At 39.8% G+C, this 22820-nt stretch overlaps 1 protein-coding gene across 1 annotated transcript in view; it reads left to right on the top strand.

The window, feature by feature from the left end:
- The first annotated feature begins 368 nt into the window (after nt 1-368).
- rin2a (Ras and Rab interactor 2a) overlaps nt 369-22820 on the top strand; it is a 34768-nt gene continuing 12316 nt past the window's right edge. Inside the window, exons 1-7 of the mRNA XM_028422766.1 lie at nt 369-602; nt 12925-13009; nt 16624-16724; nt 19096-19306; nt 19499-19610; nt 21657-21729; nt 22400-22491. Of these exons, the coding sequence (XP_028278567.1) occupies nt 12950-13009; nt 16624-16724; nt 19096-19306; nt 19499-19610; nt 21657-21729; nt 22400-22491 (649 nt within the window). The 5' untranslated portion in view covers nt 369-602; nt 12925-12949. The remainder of the gene's footprint in view (nt 603-12924; nt 13010-16623; nt 16725-19095; nt 19307-19498; nt 19611-21656; nt 21730-22399; nt 22492-22820) is intronic.

The raw sequence follows: 22820 nt of genomic DNA, 5'->3' as shown, positions 1-22820 counted from the left end.
CTGTCATGATGCCTCACCAGACCAAATTAAAATTAAAAATGTGCGATGTTTTGGAAATCTTGACGCTCTATTTCTGTGAACATGATTGATTGCGACCAATGCGGCTCAAAGGTTTTTATTATTATTTTGAACGGTGTAATAATACAGTCAGCAGAGTGGCGGTTGGAGGTTCGTTGAGCCAAATGCACAATGTAATATATACAAACATATGCACACTGTACATATGTTTAGATTTATTATTATTATTATTATTTAAAACAGTTTAGATACGTTAATGTTGACATGTTTCGTAGAAGGCTATTTAAGGTCGGGTGATATTTTATTTTGAAAAGAAACGGAAGTAACCTTTCCTTGTGGTTACTCTTACACGAAGACAGTAATAACTCCCCAGAAGAAGAGTTTGGGACCATGGAGGAGGGAGCTCATTCTCTTCACTTGCCTTCCTCACCCGAACAATAACCCGACTTTTTTTTAACTTTCACAAAGTATACCAATCGGAAGTAACTTCGACATGGAGCTATAATGGTGTTGAATATCCCTCAGCTCGTCCGAGTTTTTGAGATTTCCTCTGCCGAACCTGGAGTAACGCTCTCTCCGCAGTAGTAAGTACCGTTAAAGTTAGGCCAGCTGTCCTTTGTGTTGACATTCTGCACCGGCGGATCACCGTGAGTCTGTGCATGTCGTCCCTCATATATCTCCGCTAAGAGGCGTTTTATCCATTGTGTGACCGAAGCTTTTTGCCAGAGGAATCCTGCGGGACGTGTTGTTCAACTTACCACCACCTGTCGCACGACTTCAGCATTTAACCAGTGCACATGAAAACATCAAATGTTTGGAGAAGAAACACTAACCATAAGATGTGATTTTTCTTGAAGTCAGTCAATCTATCCAAACCACATAGTGTAAGGGCAAGTAGCTCAAGATGAGCTCATTATTAGGGCTTTTCCTTGTTTATCATGGTCTGTGGGTGCTTTATTTTAGGACACGTTTATAATTGTGTACTGTACACATGTACATATCATACCATGTATTTTTGTTGTTTGCTTTGAGTCTTTTGTTAGAATAAGTTCTGTAATGCAGAAACAATGGCCCCGATTAGAGAACGTATACTAGTTTCCAAATGCCACAGCAGTAATGTTGAGAACAGAGGAATTAGCTAGAATTACGGATATAATGAGCTCTGAATCACCATCTCAAGAAAACAATTCATGCGTATCCCCAAAACTCTTAGTGCCTGAAGCATTTGTTGACATGTGAGCAGTGTGATATTTCAGCTCAGCCCAGAAGTCCACTTGTGTACACTGGTGACTCCTTTTTGTTCCACGCTCACAGATTGGTGTGTCGGTCTTTTGTTTGCATGGTAATTAGACTTCTGTTTAAAGATTGCTGCCAGGCATTTGCGTTCTCGGGGTGTAACTCTACCCATGTAGCATTGTGTTATCCATCTTCTCCCACCTTTTTTTTTCCTCTGGGAGAAACATCAAAAAAAGCAAAAGTATTTCTTGGTACCGGCCAAGACCCTGGTTTTCCAATCTCCTCAGAAATCTGCTAATGTGCTTAGTGCTCAATGTTGGGGCCAAAGCAGACTACTGCTGTTGTCTACCTCAAACCTGAATCATAGGTCAGGAATTCTAGGGGAGGGTGCACTGGCCTGGTAGCCTGGTGGCCTGGTCTGGTGTTTGACCGCCTCCCTTTGAAAGTTATGCTCATTGTATTTGCTCAGGTGGAGTTGCACAGTCATGAGTAGGGCACACAGATGATTGATGTTTTTCAAACATCAGCTTGTTTGGTAGTTGTCATGTTGTTGCTGCCGCTGTTAGTGTGAAGTAAGAGAGCAGCTTTCTAAGGAATTTCTGCAAAAAGTGTTTTTCTACTGCAGGAACTTTGGGACTGTTTCAGAGCAGAGTTGTAGGTGTTTACACTGTAACTTACCTGTCAGGGGAAGTAAAGGGCCTACTCTACTGAGCCTGGAAGACTTTGGGCATGAACCTGATTGGTTAACCTCAATGTCACAGATCATTTCTGGTTAAACATGAAGGGAAGCAAAATAAGAACTAAAGAGAGAGTGAAAATAAAGAGACAAAGACAAGGCTTTGCTTGCTTATAGGAATGTGGATTGAGTCAAGAAATTTTTCTGATGTTACATTGTGAGCCTTGCACTGCAATGGATAAACAAACTTTGAATGGGCTAAAGAAAGGGCCATAAAAAATACATTAAATCATTTCTCCCCTGAGGTTCCACATTCAAAAAATATGTAACGTTGTTTTTTCTCTTCCCAAAACAACAGTAGTTTTACTTTTAGGAATTAAACCAATTAGTTTATATCTTGTCATATTAAACAAAAAGCAGATGAGACAGAAGTAGGCTCTGACTCACGCAATGGTGTAGTTAATGCCAGTGTATCTTAAAGACCTTATTTTCCAAAAATTGTCTAATTTTTTTCTGCACTTTTTTTTCTTTGGTTACTGTTATTGTGATAACCACTATTGCAGTGTTTGCTGCAGGTGACTTGGCTTTGAGGCTATCCAATACACATATACACTTTTCCACTTTTTTTCCAGCTTTGCACTTTGCATAACTGATACAGCAACAACTGCTGTCTGTGTGAAGTTTTGAAAATACTTCTCACCTTGCTTTTCACTTGGTGCTTTTTGGATTTGGTTGACCTTCAACAAGTTGCAGGGATAATGTAGTGTTGCAGAAAGAATGGTATTTGGTACCTAGCAGTTCAATTTTCAGTAACACAGGCAAGGATAATTGCAGTGTGTTGTTGATAGAAAAGTACATTGTCTACACCAACTCATACTGGATTAGGTAGTCATCATATTGGAGCATTCTGTCAGACCTGTTCAGTAGCTTTGACCGATGAGATCATAAAGTGAGCATCTTTGTCTGCTAGTAATGATTTGACAATGTGCTCTGTGTCTGTGGTTGTTTAGCAATCTGAAGACTTTCCATTGAAGCATCATTAAGCATTGAATGTTTACTAGTTGATTTGAGTGTATCTGCCAGAAAGGGTTTTATTATAACAAGAAACACACATGCAGTAATAAATTGTTGCTGAAACCAACAACGTGCTGTGAATGTGGTTATGTTGCTGCTTTAGTTTTTTACTGATGTTGCAAAATATTCAGGCTTTCAAGATTCTCCAAAACCTTTGCCCGTTTTGCTGTAAATATTGGTATTTTTAGTAATTCTACTGTTTCTGTGTAATGTCATTGTGCAATATGAAATTCTGAAGTGTACTTATGTGCTTCCTCTGCCGTCTCTCAAACAACACCAGCAATGTGATTCATGACATCAACACAAGCAGTCACTTTTTCCTTGAGAAGCCTGCACATGTAATGTATCTCCTATGTCAAATAAAAGATGGACAGCTCACTGTTGCACAGAACTAAATAGGACGGCCATGACCACAAACTGTCACCGCAGTATAATTTGTTCTGCCATAGTTTCATAAACATGGAAAACAGTTTTACACTCTCGAAGCTGAAGTTAGTCTGCCTCCAGTAAAACAATGTGGTCAGTGTTGGTGACTAGTAGCAGGAATGTAAGAGCCTACCAAGGATGGCTATAAGTTCACCTTAGAATATAGTTTAGTTGTCAAGGTTGGTATGCTAATAGCAACTCCTTATGAAAGCAAGTGGCTGCTGATGATGTTTATTCTTCTTCTACAAATGAGGAATCACAGTGTCCTAAGCAGTTCACCTTATTTATAAATTAGGGCCGTAAGAATGTATTTTTAATGCAGAATATCGTGGATTTGATATAATTTGACTGCAATGCTGTTTTGGTGTGGAAGAGGAACGTACAAGGCACAAGCCCCTTCCACAGACTGAGCCCCTCCCCCTTAAAACAAAACAATGTAAGCATGGTGAAACGGCTGCCTACTGCGGCGAAAAAAACTGCAAAACTCAATGCTAACCCTTCAGTACAGAGCTGTGCAGTTCCTGAACAACTTCTCTGTCAGGTGAGCTGTTATTTTGAAGCTTCTGTCAACACTCTGTTGACTGGAAACGTAAAAATACTAACCACTGGAGAGGCCTGAGTGCACGATTCCCCCCTCCATCTACTACTCCATCAGCTCAGTTGATTGTGAACGGAGCTTTAGCAAATACAAAACTCTTCTTACAGACAAGAGAGACACTCACTGAACTCAACATAAAGAGGCTGGCAATCATGTATTTCAGTGGTGATGTCTCTGAAGTTTAAAATGTTTGGTTGTTGTTTTCAACTCTCAACTAAAGTTTTATTACTTGCTGCTTGATTTGATGCACGTTAATGTACCGTATGTTACCATATCGAGGAAGGGTGTACATTTTAGTCATTTACATTAAAAACACACTATTTTTAAAATAAGAGTTAAAGGTAAAAAAAAGAGATTCCCAAAAACTAAAAAATGAAAACAGAAAAAAAAACTGAATTTGGGAAAAAAATCAAACTTTTATATTTTATAGGGCCCTAATAAATATCTGTGTGTGATGTGTGGCTGGTAATAGCTTGTATTTTTCTCAACAACTGTTATTCTGGTCATCTTACTTGGTGTGGGGACCCAGGTGCATGTTTGTAGCAGCAGCTGCTGGGACAATTTGCTAACACACAACCCAAGAAATGTTTGTTGCATTTCTTTCTGTGTTGTCTATTCTCTGCTTTGCTGAGCCAATGTGTGTGTAAATTGGGTGATCAAACTTTTAACAAGCACTGAGGGATGAGTGTTCTTGTTTGGTCAAAGAGTTTGTCGGCTATTGCTAAATTAAAAAAGTGCAATGAATTTCCCTTTGGCCAGCAGCTGCTTATCAGGACTTGGCAGTGGCCCTACTACAACAAGACACTATTAACAGTTCATAAAGCTTTACTCCTTCACCTGTTAAACACGACACATTGGCTTACACTCATGTTAACTACCATTGCACTAAGCTAGTTAAAGGACTCTTTTATGGTACACATGTAGTTGCCATGCTTATAACCTGCAAAATGAACATAGCATCATTAATTTGACTCAAGAACCTACAAAAAGCCATAATTTAAGCCATTTAAAGATCACACATGGAATTAATTGTGCACCTTTTTTGATTTTTTTTGCATTTGTAGGGTGCCCCACCATGTGTAGTTTTTCACATTTATTGAGGTGGTGTAGACGTTGACTAGGGTGGAGGGTGTGCAGTGCAAATGCTTTGATAGCTGCCAGAATCCTTAGTGGTCAGTGTGTGCGAGTTTACACAAAATGTGCCTGCAGGAAACTTTCTCTTGTGTCAATCAAGAAATGTGTTGTGCATAGGTTTGATTTCACCACCGTGGATGGTTTTCCATGCAACAAATCTCTGCCCTGCAGAGAAAAGACACACCCAGTCAATATACAGGGAAATGGAATGTGTTTTACACACTTTCAGGAGGCGTTTTAGATGGCAGAAAAAGCTGCCATCCTATACTCCAGTCACACCACAGCCCACAGGAAATCCTGTCAAATGGGGGAGAAGCGCTAAGGAATGGTGGTTATTGACAGGGTCAGGAGGTGCATATATAGAGCTGTGGCTTCCAGTTTAGTGCACTATATGACCCTACTGGATTTATAAACTAGGGGTAGCTGGTTTGTGTAGCGCAGCATATCTTGCATTCAGAAAAATAATTTAGAATAACCCTAACCATAAACCTAAAACAGATTAAAATGAAAAGGTACTGTTTCAATATATCATCATTATCATCATCATCATCATCAATTAATTAAAAAGTAAAGAAATGTGAGCAAATAATGTCACCGACTAACGTTTTAGTGTCTTGTGCAACCACACAATAGTTCTTGGTACTGGTAAAAACTCTTCAGCACAAAATGTCTCCTGTTTAGATGTTGATTTAGCAGCTGATATCTTCATTTACAGTCCAGTTTAAAAAGGAAGCATCAGCAAAGGAGCTGAAATGACAATCAATCGTAAATGACAATACAACATGATTAAGTGTAAAATTATCAGTATAAATGATCAATATAAAGATATTTTAATGAAGAAAAGCACTTGATGAAATTGTCTTTTAGACAGTGAACTGTCATCACCAATTAGAAATGAGGATAGTCTATGGTTAAGTCAATGTATAGCACACCACGAGTATCTGTGGTCTCCATAACTACATGGGTACAACTTTTCTTATCATACATAGTTTTTAGTTGTTATTGTTATTGTTAAATCAATCCCTATACCTGACCTCACCTATACTGGGCCTGCAAAGCCAGGAAGTCAATTTCCGCTCAGACATGGGTCAGAGCCGGTCCTCCTCTGGGGGGATGCAGCTGTAACAACAGCTACACCTTTATCTGCTGTTGGCACAAGATTGCACACTGTTGCCAGATTGCAGAGGAGAGGTGAAAGACTAGCCAGAATACCATAATTATTGCCACTTAGCCACAATGTAAAGCAATCCATGGGGCTACTCAAAAACAACTCAGTGTATTTGTGGCAGTTTTAGGGTCTTGATTTTCCTAATGATAATGGTAAACAGAAATGATGTGATGGAGCAGTGAATATCAGTTTCATTTGGGATGTGCATTTGTGAATCCTTTACCCTATCCTTTACTTGACAAGTATGGTATTTTGTCTTTCAGACAGACCACTGACACGTCAGAAAGTTAGTGTTATATGCTACGTAAGGAGACTCGGAAGTGTGACACAACTGCTTGTGGTTGACTTAATGTGTGTGAACTCTAAAGCTGGATCCATACTCCGCGAGACAAAGACATTTTTCCCCCCTGCAGACGTTACGCCCACAAAATGACGTCATTTTTTGTCTCTGACCGCCCGCTGATCCGCACTCCTGTGCACAGGGTCCGGGCCGAACTTTGTCTTTCAAGGCTGTGCGGCAACCATGCTGTGATTGGTCGGAATTTATTGTGGGCGTGATGAAAGTGGAGAAGCGCAAGAGCCTCTCCAGGTATATAGGTAGGTGTATAAACAGCACTGATTCAACAGATTTAGATAAGACCATACCGTTTTTGCATGATGAGCAATAAAAGAAAGAAAGAAAGGCAAGTCAGGGTGATTTGTCACCCATAACTCCAGACATTCACACATACCAGATGGTGACTGTTATTACCATTCTATATACTCCTACATACCCGGGCATAACAGGCTCGTTAACAATGTCTGTATATCTTTGCTATTGTTACTTTTAATGTCGCATCTTCACAGCTCATCACTGGACAGTTTGAAGTATCGCAGGCACATTGGAACACAGTAGATGTGCAAATGTGGTCATAAAGGCACAAACACTGCATTTTTGATATTGTTACTTTTAATGTCGCATTTTCACAACTCATCGCCGGACATCTCACGCTGTTGCAGGCCCCCTCTCTGTATAATGCCCTCTTGCCATGGCACAAGTCCTTGTGGTGTGTTAAAAAACTCAGTAAAGTCTTTCCTTATAGTTTAGTGGGCGGGCCGTATGAGGAGTTCTGCACACACGCGTCTCGCGGAGTGTGGTACCTCAGTGCGGAAAAGACCTTTTTTTTGTATCTCCTACCACCCGTGGAGCGCGTTCTTTGTCTCGCGGAGTATGGAACAGCCTTAAGCCTCAGTAACCTGTTGGCTCATGTCATATCAGACAGGCTCAGACAAGCAGCAGTAACCAAAGGCAGCACTGAGCTTTAACACAAAGCCAATGTTTGTTAAGTTTGTAAATATTGGAATGACATAACTTATGAATTTATACAACTCACAAATGTAATTGACAATTTTAAAACAATGGCTGTTTCTATTTCTTTTGTTGCTACAGCCTTTAATGTACTTCATACCAAGTGCTTGTCAGACTGTGATAAAGGAGAAACCCCACTCCCCCTTGCTTTTCTAATGTGGTAGCTGTTAGAGCTTTTTCTACCTTACCATAACAGACAAATAGTCTAAAACTCCTTCTAAGCAGTGCAAATACAACACAGACTGAAATGTATCCCTGTTCACACTCTGTCTGTCACTGTTGTGTGTATGAGTGCAACACCATGAACATATGTGAGGAACAACTGTTTAAAAAGCAACTTCCAAATCCCCACTTGTCTTAGATATACTCAGACAGCCCCTTTGTTTCAAGCCAGCTGGACCACACTCCAGTTTCAGATAAAGATGTAGCGTAAGGGGGCAGAGTTGCTGTAGAATTTATTGGTTTTGTTTGTATGGACTGCAATCAGAAAGTTTTTTCCCTAAGTATATAACAGCAAATTCAGCTAATGGAATGAATGAGGCGTTTAGTTCTTCATAGATGCAGCCAAACCACTTCATTAGGCCAAGATTCCACTAACGTTTGCCCTTTATTTCCTGTCTAGTAGAAAGGAGAATATAGTAAATGGATAGATTTAGACTGGGCTTAAAATGGGTCATTACTGCTTCACAATGCTGTGTAACTCCTCCAGACAGTTTTTATGTTAATCAGATCTTAGTGTTATAATTTCAGCTTAGTTCAAAACAGGGGTGCATCTGATATTTTGTGGCCATATTTAATTAAGAATAATTTATTCAGAGTAAGAATAATACTCTTGATGTATTATATTCTGTAGTAATAGTAGTAATAAAACCTTTATGCAGACCTGGAACAAAGTACTACATTATGAGAGTACCCGAGTACGAATGACGACTGAAAGCTGACTGAATATTAGGTGGTTTATTGAGGTCTGACAATAGATTGTTGGCTTCTCAAGTGCTTACATCAGCACTTGTTTGAGCTTTGGCCATTTGAAGCCACAGTAAAACCTAAAGCTAATTTTGATTTGCAGATATGCATGAATTGGTCCTTTTAAAAGCATATTTGTTAGTTTCTTTAGCATGAAATATGCAGTCTGTGTGAGTCAAGTACTATTTAGCATATAACTGGACAACTGGCAGTCAAGTGTTTACTTTTCATTGACTGACAACCACAGTACCCTTCCTGTTTACCAGGTCTGCACTCTGAATCATTCACACACACACACACACACCTAATTCTAACCAAAACAACTCCAACTCTACAGCTTTGTTTTGACAAGAGAGCTTGACCCAGCAGAAACCCCCATTTAGATTTGTAGGGAGAGAAGGAGGAGCCAGTAGATGGAAAAACTTAAGGTAGCATACCTTCTGTCAGTTTGTGTCATATGTTGCTTTTCAGGAAATAAACCTGTTCCTGTCTAGGTTTCTCAACCTTGCATGCATGTACATGCCAGTAAAAAACAGGGAAATCTATTCAGATTTTTTTCTTTTGAAAAGTTTCATCTTCTTCTTTACTCTACCAGCAACAGGCCTCACAGTTACATTACAGTCATGTTCAAAATGTTCTTTCTTTTATGTGTAAAAACTAATACAGCTGATCGTTGTGGGTTGAGGCAAATACAACCTTATATGAAAAACTACTTTTTTCACAGTGTCATTATTCAGCAAAAAATGAAACCAAAGGGGGAAAAACATGCGGGCAATAGTAAATACTGCCCATGATTCAAGGGGGGAATCATCATAGGGATGAGGGATTTTGGCCCACTCTTCTATATAACATTACTCCAGTTCATTGGGGTTTATACATTTTTATGTCAGTTCCTTACACTGAATCTAGCTGACCTCAGCCATCCTTTGGGGAAAAATATTCCAGGCAATTTCTTCATGTCCAAGGTTTACAAAAACACAATACTCGTGTACTCGTACTCCCTACCAACATAAATAAAGCCTCCACAATCTGTTTATTTGTTACATTACAGCACATTTATGCACTGTAATATATAACATATGAAAACAAACATAAATGTGTGACAGTTTGGAGAAAGATACAGTCATGTCTAGATGTTTTTTAGGTTGGCTTACATCTGCTGATATTATATATGCTTTTTTAAAAGTGGGAACTTTCTATTTACACTGTAAGAACAAACTGAATTTAAATTAAAGCTGCAAGTAGCAATGACAGGCTCTTGCAATCCTTGTAGTCCGCGGGACCAGCAGCCGCCACCTCCCCTATCATCCCACGACCTCTCTCCCCCCTGTAGTGGCATGAGTGGTCTGTATGCAGAAGAGTACACCACAACACACACATAGAAAAGACAGGTCCTCCAGCCAGTAGGTGGCACAGTGACTGTAGCATAGCACCATATCAGTGTGTGCAGAGTCAGATGTTCAGCATGTCTGTAAAGTTTTATCCACATAGGATGAAGTATGTGGGAGATACAGCAACAAAAGCATCCATTTCCTTGTCAAAGGGTCAACTTCATGGCGGCGCCACAGCCAGACCATATGATGAAGTGCTGCATTTTTTAATAACTTTTGGTCCCTAATGTCTTAAGAGTAACAAACCAATTTTCAGCTGGATTGGACAAATCCCCTAGGAGGAGTTCGTAAAAGTGCGGGGAGTGAAAAAAGCAAAATGGCAGTTTTTTCAAAATGGCAGACTTCCTGTGCGTTTTAGAGGATACCTCCAGGAGACTTTTTTTCTTGTCTAGAGGTGATACATATATGTACCGATTTCCATGTCTGTAGGGCAAACGGGGACTCAGATCTCATTTTAGGGGGCGCTGCTTAGACATATATGGCCACGCCCTCATATGATGATGAGGGGATATGAAAAGGTGCACAGGGGCTGATGTCAGAGGAATGTAGGAATAGTAAATCAAGAAACACAGCAGCTTTCTCTATGGTGGTGTTGCCCTGCCCACACGGTGTAGCATCGAGCTGCATTTTTGATAACTTTTGCTCAGCCAAGTCTTCAGAACCATGTGACAAAATCTCAGGTCTGTCAGAGTATTTCTGTAGGAGGAGTTTGTTGAAATACGAGGTGTGGAACATGGAAAATCAGCCTGAACACAATTCATACTGCCAGTAGGTGGCGCTATGAGAGTATCAGCTCATTACCATATCAATTTGTTCAGAATGACAGGCTCAGCATGCCTGATTTTTTAAATCCACATAGGATTGTATGTATGTATGTATGTGTATAGTATGTGGGAGATACAATCACAAATACATCCATTTCCTGTGCGTTGGCGAAGGGTCAACTTTGTGGCGGCGCCACAGCCAGACGGTATAACGAAGTGCTACGTTTTTGATAACTCTTGGTCCCTACCCCTTAAGAGCTAATTTTCAGGCGGATCAGGCAATTCCCCTAGAAGGAGCTCGCAAAAGAGTGTGGGGAGTGTGAATTGGAAGATGGCGTGGTTTTTTTTAAAATGGCGGACTTTCTGTATGTCGTGGAATTTTCGTCCAAGAGGCTTTTTTTCTTGTCACAAGGCGATACATCAGTGTACCGAGTTTAAAGTCTGTAGCAGTTGCGGTGGACATTTTCACACTTTAGGGGGTGCGGTAGAGCCAGACGGCCACACGATTTTTGTCAGGGGACAATTTTGTGCCAAATCTGGTGAGTTTTTGAGCACGTTCAGGGGGTCAAAATCGCGATACCGTGGGTGGACCAAGAATAACCGATAATAATAATAAACACTTGCATTTCAATAGGGCTCTCACACGTTTCGTGCTCGGGCCCTAATGATATTAAATGTGAAATAAAGGGATCAATTTTGATGTGTGAAAAAGCAAGCATTATCTATAAAACAACATATAGTTGATCTATTCCCAGGTAAATGCTGGCCTGCACATGAGAATGTGTATATGTTCAGAGCACCTCTCCAGATTTAGGATAAAAAGAATTCCAGCTGCAGCTTTCCTTGTTTGGTCCAGCAGTTTTCTTCAGTGAGTCAAATACAAAACACTGTGTCTAGCCATATGATTTAGGGTTTCCAAGTCTCTGTTGATGGAAGTGGAAAGGATTTGGGGTCAGTATGTAGATGCTGAAGCTGTTTTCCTCTTACTCATGTGTTTCTTAAAGGGAGGTCTGGTATGTGTTTGCATGCCTCCACACAGCTGGCTCATATCAGCTGCTGAAACAGGATCCACCACAACATCTGGCTCAAGCGTGCCTGTGTGCCTGCCTCTGTTGTTGTAAAATGACAACATATTTTGTAGGAAACACAATGAGTTGGCTTTTACAGTCTCTGTTTTGAGTGGTTGCAAGCTAGGAATTTTTAGAACACGATTTACCTAAGAAGAAGAACTTCCAGTGACGATGATGGGAAATCAAAGTGTTACCAAATTCTGTTCTGCACAGGTGTGATCTTGATATCCTCACATACAGACCAAACTGGATTCATTGCTACTGACACACGCATATATATTTTTCCCCACCTAAATGCAGCAAGCATTAAGTTTCTCCTGACATGACAAATTGATTAATTAAATTTGGTGTAAATAAATGTAATTTGGCTCCTCCTTGCCTGGTGAGTGCTAAAGTATCAGCACCTCAAATTGTGCACACACCTGGCCCTCTTACGTCAAGCCATGCACATGAGCATTAGTTGTCAGTTTATCTGTCAAACCAGGGGATCTGGGTTCGGGCCTTGTCAGCTTTTGTTACTATTTTTGCAGTTGTTTCTTTTTACTTGAGTCTCTGTTTTAGATGGATTTCTCTCTATTGTTTTAGGTTTAGGCACAAAGGGACTTTGTTAGGGGGTCTCATTATGGTTGTTCTGATTTGTTTTGAAAATCACCTATCACATCTTAGTCTGTTCCTCATGTTTAAGCTTTTAATTGAAATCTATTGAATGACTGTTCATGTTTAAAGCTGACAGAATGCATCTATAAGCTTTATATGTGTGACACTGACCATCCGTACACCAGCAGATAATTTTACTGTTTCAAATATTTGAGGCTGCTGTGTTTAGGGTGTTTGTGGTTATAGGTTCCACAGAGTAAACGTCTCTGTATTCCCAACAATGATGCTGCTCAGGTTCAACCAGACACACTGCTGCTACATGTGACCTCACCAACTCTTAATGACCCAGAAGAGCTGAATTACTCTTTCACATACCTTTGCACCTTATGGCTGATCTTGAGTGGCCTTGTTTTTCTTTCTTTACATATCTGTAATGTATGTTTTCCTTTTTTTAACAGATACAGAGAAGACCACAGAGACAACATGTCTACAAGTGTCATCAGTCAACCCTGCAAGCATGAGAGGAAGGGCAGTTTCTTTAAGGTGTGTTACTCGGGGTATTTAGAAGATGTAGATGTCTGTGTGGTCACAGACTGCTGCAGGCACATCTGGCTCCAAGCAGGGAGCTACGGGTAGGGGTACTGAACCTTTCAGTTAGAGGGTAAACCTGGTAAAAGATTAAAGAGGATGAGGAGAGAGGTGAAACCGGCCTGTGTACAGCTTTGTGGGTTTTTTCCCGTGAAGCTTTTTATTTATTTATATTTTATTTATTTATTTTATTTATTGTTTTTGTAAATCTGTATTATTCATCAGCACAGATTTAAGCATCAGATTCACTATGCAATAAGACACTGGACTTTAGGTTATTTCCCCATTTTACAGATTTAGAGATATGACATCAGTTTATTTTTGTCATGTATAATTTATTATTAAAAGAAACATACAAGAGGAACTCTGATTTGGGAAAACAAATCATGTGGTATGTGTTGATGAAGATTCTCAGTCATCCAGGTCATCATACGTAGAGAAGGTTGAAGCAAGGCGTCTGGACTTGTAGAGTTTTCTAGAAGACGTTTCGCTGCTCATCCAAGCAGCTTCATCAGTTCTAACTGTTGAACAGTTGAACAGTTGAACAGTTAGAACTGATGAAGCTGCTTGGATGAGCAGCGAAACGTCTTCTAGAAAACTCTACAAGTCCAGACGCCTTGCTTCAACCTTCTCTACAAATCATGTGGTACAGCATATCTGCAGTTAGTGTGCTGCTTATCTACCTGATAAAAGCAGTTCAAAGACGGATCCTTGCCAACTTGGTGTACCTGATGTAAAGCCTGTGTTACTGTTTATCTGTAGTCAGTAATACTTACTGACCAGCCCACAACACACATGGCATGTAGTGTAACCATGCCTCACAAATTAGCAATGTCATCAAGTGTATATGTATTATTACACATATTACACATGTTATTAGTGTAATATATGTCAGAGTTAAATTTAAAATCATTAGCATGATTATTATATATATATATGGGAATTTTAGGGTTACAGCAAGGAGAGAGAAACAATGGTTTTGTTATCAGGGAGATGTCTTCTGTCAGACGTATGAAATAAAAGTAAAAAATGCTCAAGTGGATCAGCTAATATACTATATAATATATAAGTAAAATCTATGTGGGAAACGAGGTAGCACTGTTTTAGTGATTTCAGCTATGAAGTCAAGCAGTGTTTTTGTGTCTGCATCCATGTGACGTCTGCAGACAACACACAAGAATGGGTGTTCCCGCTCTGAGTCATCATTGATTCTAATGTCCACACTACACAGGATTGTATAGTCCACTGTACACACACTATCCTCGTAGTATTTCTAAGTTCCCTTCTTCTCCCTTCTTTACATTCTTGAATAACCATGGGCTGCAAATTACCTATTTACTTAGCGTCTTGTCAGGTTTAGAGGTTGTTTTGTGTAAAAGGTTCCCTCATAGCGAATGGTCCTGTTGATCCAACAAACAATTGTTGGAAATGCACAGGTTTGTGTACACCCTTTAGGAGTATACGCTCTTTAGCTATGCGTTTCTGACCACTGACAGATGAAGTTATTAACACTGATTATTGTTACTATGGCACCTGTCAGTGAGTGGCATGTATTTTGTCCTTAAAGTTGATGTTAGAGTCAGGAAAATTCGGCCACAGAAGGATTAGTGCAGTTTTAACAAGGACCAAACTGTAAAGATAGACAACTAGGTCAGACCATCTCCAAACATGCAGCTATTGGGGCTGTTCCCAGTCTGCAGTGGTGTGGAAAAGAGGAAGGAAGAGAGTCGAACCAGCCACAGAGTCAAGGGTAGCCAAGGCTCACTGATGCATCTGAGAATAAAAGGCTGGCCTGTGTGATTTAATCCAACAAATACGGCACTGAACTGTTGAAAATGTTACTGCTAGTTCAAATAGAAAGATGTCAGATTACACAGAGCATTGGTTTGTTGTGTATGGGAGCTGAATGCTCTGTCCAGTAACATGCTACGGGTAGATGCAGCTAGATGAAGCAAGTTACGTTTGCGTCTTTCTGAATGTTTATTCTGCCCTCTTTGGCGTCCGGCCAGGCTCAATGCCGAGCATGCATACTTTCCTTGTGACACCTGAAGGATGATTTTGTTGAATGTAGCAGCTCCTGTGAAAACATTGTGCCAGTGGCAGTTTCCTTGGTAAATATGGCCATAACAGATTTTCAGTAACAGCTTAAAGTTTTTATTTAACTTTAAAATCATTTTTACAAAATTTAAAAAAATAACATGAGTAGATTAACTTCAGATATATATAATCGCTATACAAGCTATATGTTTTAAAAAAGGTTAAAAACAACGACAAAAAACTTTTCCATTGTAAAATGCAGGTTGGTTTCTTTGGCTTTATCCAGTAAGTGATCCTTGCATTGTAAATGTCTGAGGTTGTGAACGTCATGTGCCTTTTTAAAAAAAAAAAAAAAAAAAATGAAGCCGTCCAACTTTATGATTTCCTGTCAAACAGCTGAGCTCATTGTTTCCTTGATCTGTTGAAGCTGCTGTTGGGGTTGCCCAACAGGAACACTCACCATCTAGACAGATAACTGGGAAATGAAACTAATTACACCACTGTCACACTGAGGAAATTCAGGGTCAAATTTCAGGAGGATAATTGTAAAGAGAAGTCTTACAAGAGAGATTAACTTTGGTGTTGCATTTTTAGTAACACACGAATAAGAATTTAGCTCATATAACATGTAGCATATGAGGTGTTGGATGAGACCTTGGTGTCTGTTACTGCTGCTGGTTTTTCTGGATTTGTGTGCACAAGATTGAGGTTTGAAATGGAGACCTCTGCTGGCAAGAGCTGCCTAGATTGTGTCATTTTATAAATTACTTCTACAGATTTTACTGCATTTATTTTTGCCCATCTGAGCTTATGGTGCTTCTAGCGTCTGAATGGCAGTCTTCATTTGGTCCTAAAGCACAACTTAGCCATGGTAAACCAGCATTGATTCAAAAGAACAGCTAAAATCAGGTTGCTTCTCTGCAACAATGGAAAACATCAGTAGTTATCTAAATCCTGAATTTGTGCACATTCGCTAATTAAACTATAAAGTGTTCCAACAGAAAGAATTGTTTCCTCTGTAGCAAGTCAGGTTAGTCAATAGGAAGCATGCGTGTGCGCATACACACACACACTCTCTCTCTCCCTTGCTCTCTCTTCAAAATGACATTTATTGACAAAATCCATTTTCTAGTCCATTAACTTAAAAACATAGACAGCTCACCCTGAAATCCCAACATCCAATATGCAGATTATTCTGGTGGCTCAAGTGTTTAATATATATGGATAATCCCTAGACCTTGTCAGCTGTTATGGTTATTTCCTTCATGAAATTATTTAGAAAGAGGCCAGTGAAATTTAACTCAAGAAATTTAGAAAGTAACTTGAGTACCTTCTAGAAAAAGACATTGCTGTTGAGGTTTTTAATTGACATACTGGTGCTTTTAGAACCACACACAGATTGGCATTTAGTTCCATTTGAAGCAGAAATAGCCACTATTATCACCAAAATCCATAAAAACAGTCTGAACCATTAATCAGTCCTATACAGGAACTGAATGAACTTAAAATTCAGCTCATCTGTCTCTTTGTAGCTGATTGACTCGTTTGCCTGGGAAATCGGCACTCTGAAGAAGGAGATGGGTAAAAAGACGCCGTCTGCAGAAGGAGACCAGAAGACAGAAACACTTCTGGGGTGAGCACACACTTTTTTTGAAGCCCTGTTTGGTGTTGCAGTTCCCCCTAACAACCAGCAGATAGCACTCCTGACAGGATCCTGTTAACAGATGGGTTGCGTGTAAGAATGTGTGAAAGGTGATGAGCAGATATTGGCTCAAGTTATGTCAACAATCAGCAGATTGTATGACAGATGTTAAGCTGTCCGGGAAATGTGATGCAAAGTGTGTTTCCTGATTGTCATTAAACCGTACTAATCACATCTTAATCTTGCAGAGAATCTTGTTCTTTGGCACACAAACCTTTCTCTTATTTCAACTGAGCACCTTAGCTGGAATGTTCAGTGTACATTTGTTTTTAATTCCTCTTGTAAGAGACAGTTTCTTTAGAATTCTAAAAGTACCTGTTGGTTGTTGAGGAAGTGTGAAAGAGGTTGGCTGGTCATGTTTTCCAGTAAGTTCTCTTTATTTTTGAATTTATGAATCATAAAAAAACTGAGTTAGTCAGCACCTGATAGATTGCAGTAACACCTGAAGAGAAAAGCTGTAACAAGCCTAAAAAGGGACAAAGACATCACTATCCTTCCAGCAGACAAAGGCAGATGCACAGTGGTATTAAACACAGAGGACTACCACTCCAAAATCATGGACCTCCTCAATGACACAAACACCTATGAGTCACTTAAGAGGGATCCAACTAATCAATATAAGCAAAAAATGGTCAACTGTCTACAAACATTGGAAAAAGAGAAAGTAATTAACAAAGCTGTACTACCAGCTTTACCCTGGAGAATCCATTCCATGTATCTATGGAAGATAGATGGCCTAAGATGGTGAGAGAACAGCTGGCCCGGGACAACACAGTTGCAGACAGAACCCTCTTAACACCAGACCACATATGTGATCTACTGGACATCTGCCTAAACACCACATATTTCAAGTACAATGAGAAATTCTACAGACAAAAACATGGCTGTGTTTTTGTCACCTGTATCCCCAATTGTGGCCAACCTTTACATGGAAATGGTGGAGGCTAGAGCCCTAGCTTCCTTCCCAGGAACAGCTCCATCCCACTGGTTCAGATATGTAGCTGACACATGGGTGAAGATCCGAGCTGGTGAAGTGGAGCACTTCACCAAACGCTTAAATGCAGTGGACAAAAACATCCAATTCACTCGGGAGGATGTCAAAGACAACAGTCTGGCATTTCTTGACTGCCTTGTTCACACTGAAGCAGACAGGGGCCTAAGCATTGAGGTCTACAGGAAACCAACCCACACAGACCAATATCTACTTTTTGACTCACGCCACCCACAGGAGCATAAGCTGGGGGTCATCAGGACCCTACAACACCGGGCACAAACAATACCCACAGAGACAGAAGGTAGAACTAAGGAGCAAAAACTAGTAAACACAGCACTCAGAACTTGTGGCTATCCAAACTGGGCCCTGGTGAAAGCTGGCAAAAGTAAAGAGCAGCAGACAGCCCAACCAGAACAGGACCAGTCACACCGAAAAAACATTGTCATCACGTATCAGGAGTTTCTGAGAAACTCAGAAGGATTTTCAATGCACATCAGATCCTAGTACACTCTAAACCCAGCTCTACACTGAGACAAAAACTGGTCCACCCCAAGGACAAAACTCCCAGGGACAGACAGAGCAATGTAATCTATGCAGTTCAGTGCAGTGAGGAATGCTCTGATCTCTACATTGGTGAAACCAAACAACCACTACACAGAAGGATGGCTCAGCACAGGAGAGCCACCTCCTCAGGACAAGACTCAGCAGTTCACCTCCACCTCAAAGACAGTGGTCATTCCTTTGAGGATAATGTCAAAATCCTAGACAGGGAGGACAGATGGTATGAAAGAGGAGTCAAAGAAGCCATCTATGTGAAATTGGAAAAACCTTCTCTAAACAGAGGGGGAGGGCTGAGGCATCAGCTCTCACCTGTTTACAACTCTGTCCTTTCATCCCTTCCTAGCAGACTTCACTCCCACTCAAACTCTAACGATGGGCCGTCAACTAGCAACTAGTGAGGCAACAGCTCTCACCTGTTCACAACCCTGTCCCTTCATCCCACAGTTTCTGGTCGTTAACTGGCCAACTATAGGGATCTTAGTCATGTGAGCTCCTGCGAGATCCACCCACAGAGGCCTGAAGAAGCCACTTGGGGGAGTGGCAAAACGTCTTCAAAAAACAATCCTTGAGTCCAGTTGCCTCGATTAAACTCTTGGAAATGACTATGACCTGGATGAATGAGAGCATCCACAGATATACTGTCACCCTAGAGTTTAAAAAATCCTGTGTTTGTATCTGCTGCAACATTGTGTTAGATTTTTACATAAATATATATATATATTTTTTGCTTTGTCCTTTAATTATTAGCCTGGGTGAAGAAGTAGGAGGCCTCTTCTTGCAGGCTTCACCTTGTGCTGGGATTGCCACAGGGCTGGCTGGAGCAAGAGACTCTGGCTACGACTCACTCCACAGGCGGCTCAGTGTTCTGGACAGACTGGTGCACACACATGCTGTGTGGCTGCAGCTGGGCCTTAGCCAACAGGAAGCCACACGCATACTGCAGAACCAGCCTACTGGGGTAAGGGCATTAACACATACAGTAATAATACACAACAAAACTGCAAAGTCATGCCTCTGTAACGACAATAAACACTTTCACTTGAGTATGACACAAAAACCAGACGTATGGTATAGGATTGTAGCTTGTGCCTTCTTCTGCAAATGTTGAGATAAGTATTATGAGTGGGTGTTTCTTCCTTCTGGCTTATAGACATTTGTGGTCCGGAAGTCAACTAGCCTGCAGAGGAAAGTTATATCTCTCCGGATGGACAAAGACTCTGCAGTTCCCGTCAAAGAATTCTCTGTCAAGGAGAGCCAGTACAGTAAGCATCTTAAATGTTTTTCTGTTTTTTTTTTTGCCCTTTCCAGGCTTTCTGTGAAGCACTTTTTAGCTGCATCTAAAAGTTAATAAAACGGATATCTTAAATGTTAAATAGGAGCCCACAAAAAAACTGAACTCCAAACTCCTTAGTTTCAGTCCTATAAAGACGGATTTTCCTGAAACGTTCACTCAGCAACTCTGAACACATCCTGTCTTTTTATACCTGTGTGTGTGCTGACATTTGTCTCTGTCAGTACCTGTTTGGAATTTCCAAATGCTTACATAGTGATAATATCTGCTACGTGTGAATCACTACACTCTGCAAACTTTACTCCCCTTTTCTTTGTCCTAACTGCTGGTAAAGGGTGTGGACTGTAGAGTAATACAAAACTGAGAATTTGATTTCAGAAGTAGCATAATTAACACTATAAGAAAAAAACAGATGTCATTATTTTATGTAAATTGTTCACTGTGCCGCAGTTGTAAGATCCCGGGAGATGGGTGCGTCATGCAACATTTTGCAACACATTTATTCATTTTAAGGACTACATGTGCTTGTGTGAACCTATCCCATAAATTTGAATTTATCACTGTATTTGCATTCATCACATTATCAATAAAGTTAGTAAAGTTAGTAGTGTCTGAGACACTACTAACTTTACGGGAATTGTCTTGGAAGCACAGGTAGTTACTGCTAGCCCATATTTTTGTTGTTGGTAATTTCTTAGGAAAATAGATCATAGAGCAAAATCATTGCCAAAATCACTGTCGCAATAAATGAGCATTATAAGGCACCCCTTATAACAAAAAAATATTTTGTACTGAGTGACTTATTTGTCTCGGTTTTGTCTTGGTTACTGGAGAATTATTAAGTGACATCCAGTTGTTGCCTTGTTCTGTGCAAGTAATAAGATATAGGCTGACAGGCCACACAAGGTGTGTAGCATTTAATGAAAAACACCGAAATTGAATGTAAAATAACACTATTTGAAAAAATATTTATATAGCTATTACATTAAAATTTTACTTTGTGTGCCAGCTTCCTGCATCTACGTATTTAATGTATTATTAAAATCACAAGTGGCTTTGTTAAATTAACAATCTTCTCATTGAAAAAAGTGTCTCCTATAATACCAGTGTATCCACCTAGGTAATGTGTAAAAGTAGAGGGTGCCAATTCAAACGTAGCTGCTAATGTTAGCTGCTGCTGCAGGTGCCGTGGACTTGGCATTCAGGCTATCCGATACTGTTTTTAGCTTTTTGTTTCCTCAGATTTGATGTGTGATGTGTTTCATTAATCGGCACTGCAGTTTACATTCCAAATATTGCAGCCAACACTAGTATGTAAAGTCTTAAAGTGTCCATACTTGGAGTTACATTGACTCACCACTGCCCTGACCTTGTTGTTCTTACAGTAAACAAGGTGCAGGGGTGAGATAGACTTTTGTACCTTTTTAAGTCTTTCAATCTCCCATATTTGCATGTCTACAGATAGAATTTGAATGACTCTCTGACCTATATTTAAAAAAAAAAAAACTTGACCTTATAGAATTCTGTTTAATGTAAAATATAGCCATACAACCAGAAATGAATAAACACAGTGTGATTATTGTAGCTAAAAGGATTTTAAATGCTGTAGAGGATGGCACTTGTACATGGGTGTGCTGCTTTCCAGATGTTATTGATTTACCCTTTTTATTTTTTCATCATACCTCACCTATCTATGCTGTGACAAAAACAAGTTTATTGTTCAATATATTCTTAATCGTATGCATGTCAAGAATTTCCTTCTCTGAAGTATTTGTGCAAGCCATTTCCCTGCAGTGTTCTGTTACAAACTCATGAAGCAATCATTGGAAAGTAGTTGGTGCAAGAAGTTAATTTATAGTTTACAAAGAAATATATCACTGCTTGTGCAGCTCTGTCCTCTTTGCCAGAGAAATACGTTTAAACATAAGAATTGTAGAATCAGTTATCTGAACCAGAATAATAATAAAAAAAGACTGGCTGCCTTTCAGATTGTTTTCTTTGTATTTTGCTCCTACAGCATTCTCTCTGGAAGGATCAGGCTTGAGCTTTGCTGACCTTTTCCGCCTCATGGCTTTCTGCTGCATCAGCAGGTGAGTTCACCAGTCACTATGACTCATGACTACAGGAAGACGTGTAAACTATTTAACACTTATTTGTTACCTGTTGTTTCAATACATAAATAGCATCTATGACACAAAAATACTTTACTCCACTGCTAGTTGGGGTGAATCGTCTTAATACCAAACTGCTCTTCACAATACAAACTTACACATGTTATTGTTTTCACTAGTAAGAATGGAACAGTTACATTCAATACAAAAATGCTATGTAGGAAGTTTAAAGGACAGGGAAAAAATCCACAAGATGCATTTTTAGATTAGCGAGTGGTCAAAATAGAGCATGACTGTGGTATTGTTACACATAACAAAATAAAAATGTTGTGTTTGTACAAATCTGTATGTACGCAACAGCAGCATTCATTCACTCACTGTAAGGTTTGCTTAAGAAATGTCTTTCCTTAATTTTCAGCTTTGATCACTCACTTTTGCTCAACTAAAACCTTTGGAACCTTTTAAAAGCTTTGGAAGGTCTTGTAAAAGACCCACAGGGCAGAGAGCAGCCGGCACATATTACCCTCTAAATCCACACCCAGGCTCATTTCCAACTCAGTGACTCACATACTTTTAGGAATAGGCATTTAGGCTCCCTCTCACTTTTCCTTTTTCTAGTCTTTGACTCTGTCTTTTCTCGTTTTGTCAGGGATGTGTTGCCCTTCACACTGAAGCTTCCAGAGGCCATTTCTTCAGCAAGGACTTTTGCTGATCTTGACGAAGTTGCTAAACTTGGAGCAGGTTTGTTGTCTTACTTGTATTCAATATATAAGTCTCCGGGACAAGCATGCAGAGAGTGATTCTCTGTAACCAGAAAGATATATATGAACATTTGCAATTTACATTTCTACAAATTAATAGTCTATTGTGGGAAACTTGTAACTTGTATGTAAGCAAAGCAGCAGATGCATTAGTGTACAAGTCGTCTAGAACAGGGGTATTCAACTATGGTTGAGGAGGTCCAGTTAGAGAAAATTTCTCGAAGCAAAGGTCTGAATATATACATATATATTTTCGTGTATGTTCATCTGCTGGAAACACTATCACTTCAGACAAAGTTTTTGTTTAAT

This window comes from Parambassis ranga, chromosome 15 (assembly GCF_900634625.1).
Source record: "Parambassis ranga chromosome 15, fParRan2.1, whole genome shotgun sequence".
NCBI lineage: Eukaryota > Metazoa > Chordata > Actinopteri > Ambassidae > Parambassis > Parambassis ranga.
This window is presented reverse-complemented; position numbering and strand designations above follow the sequence as displayed.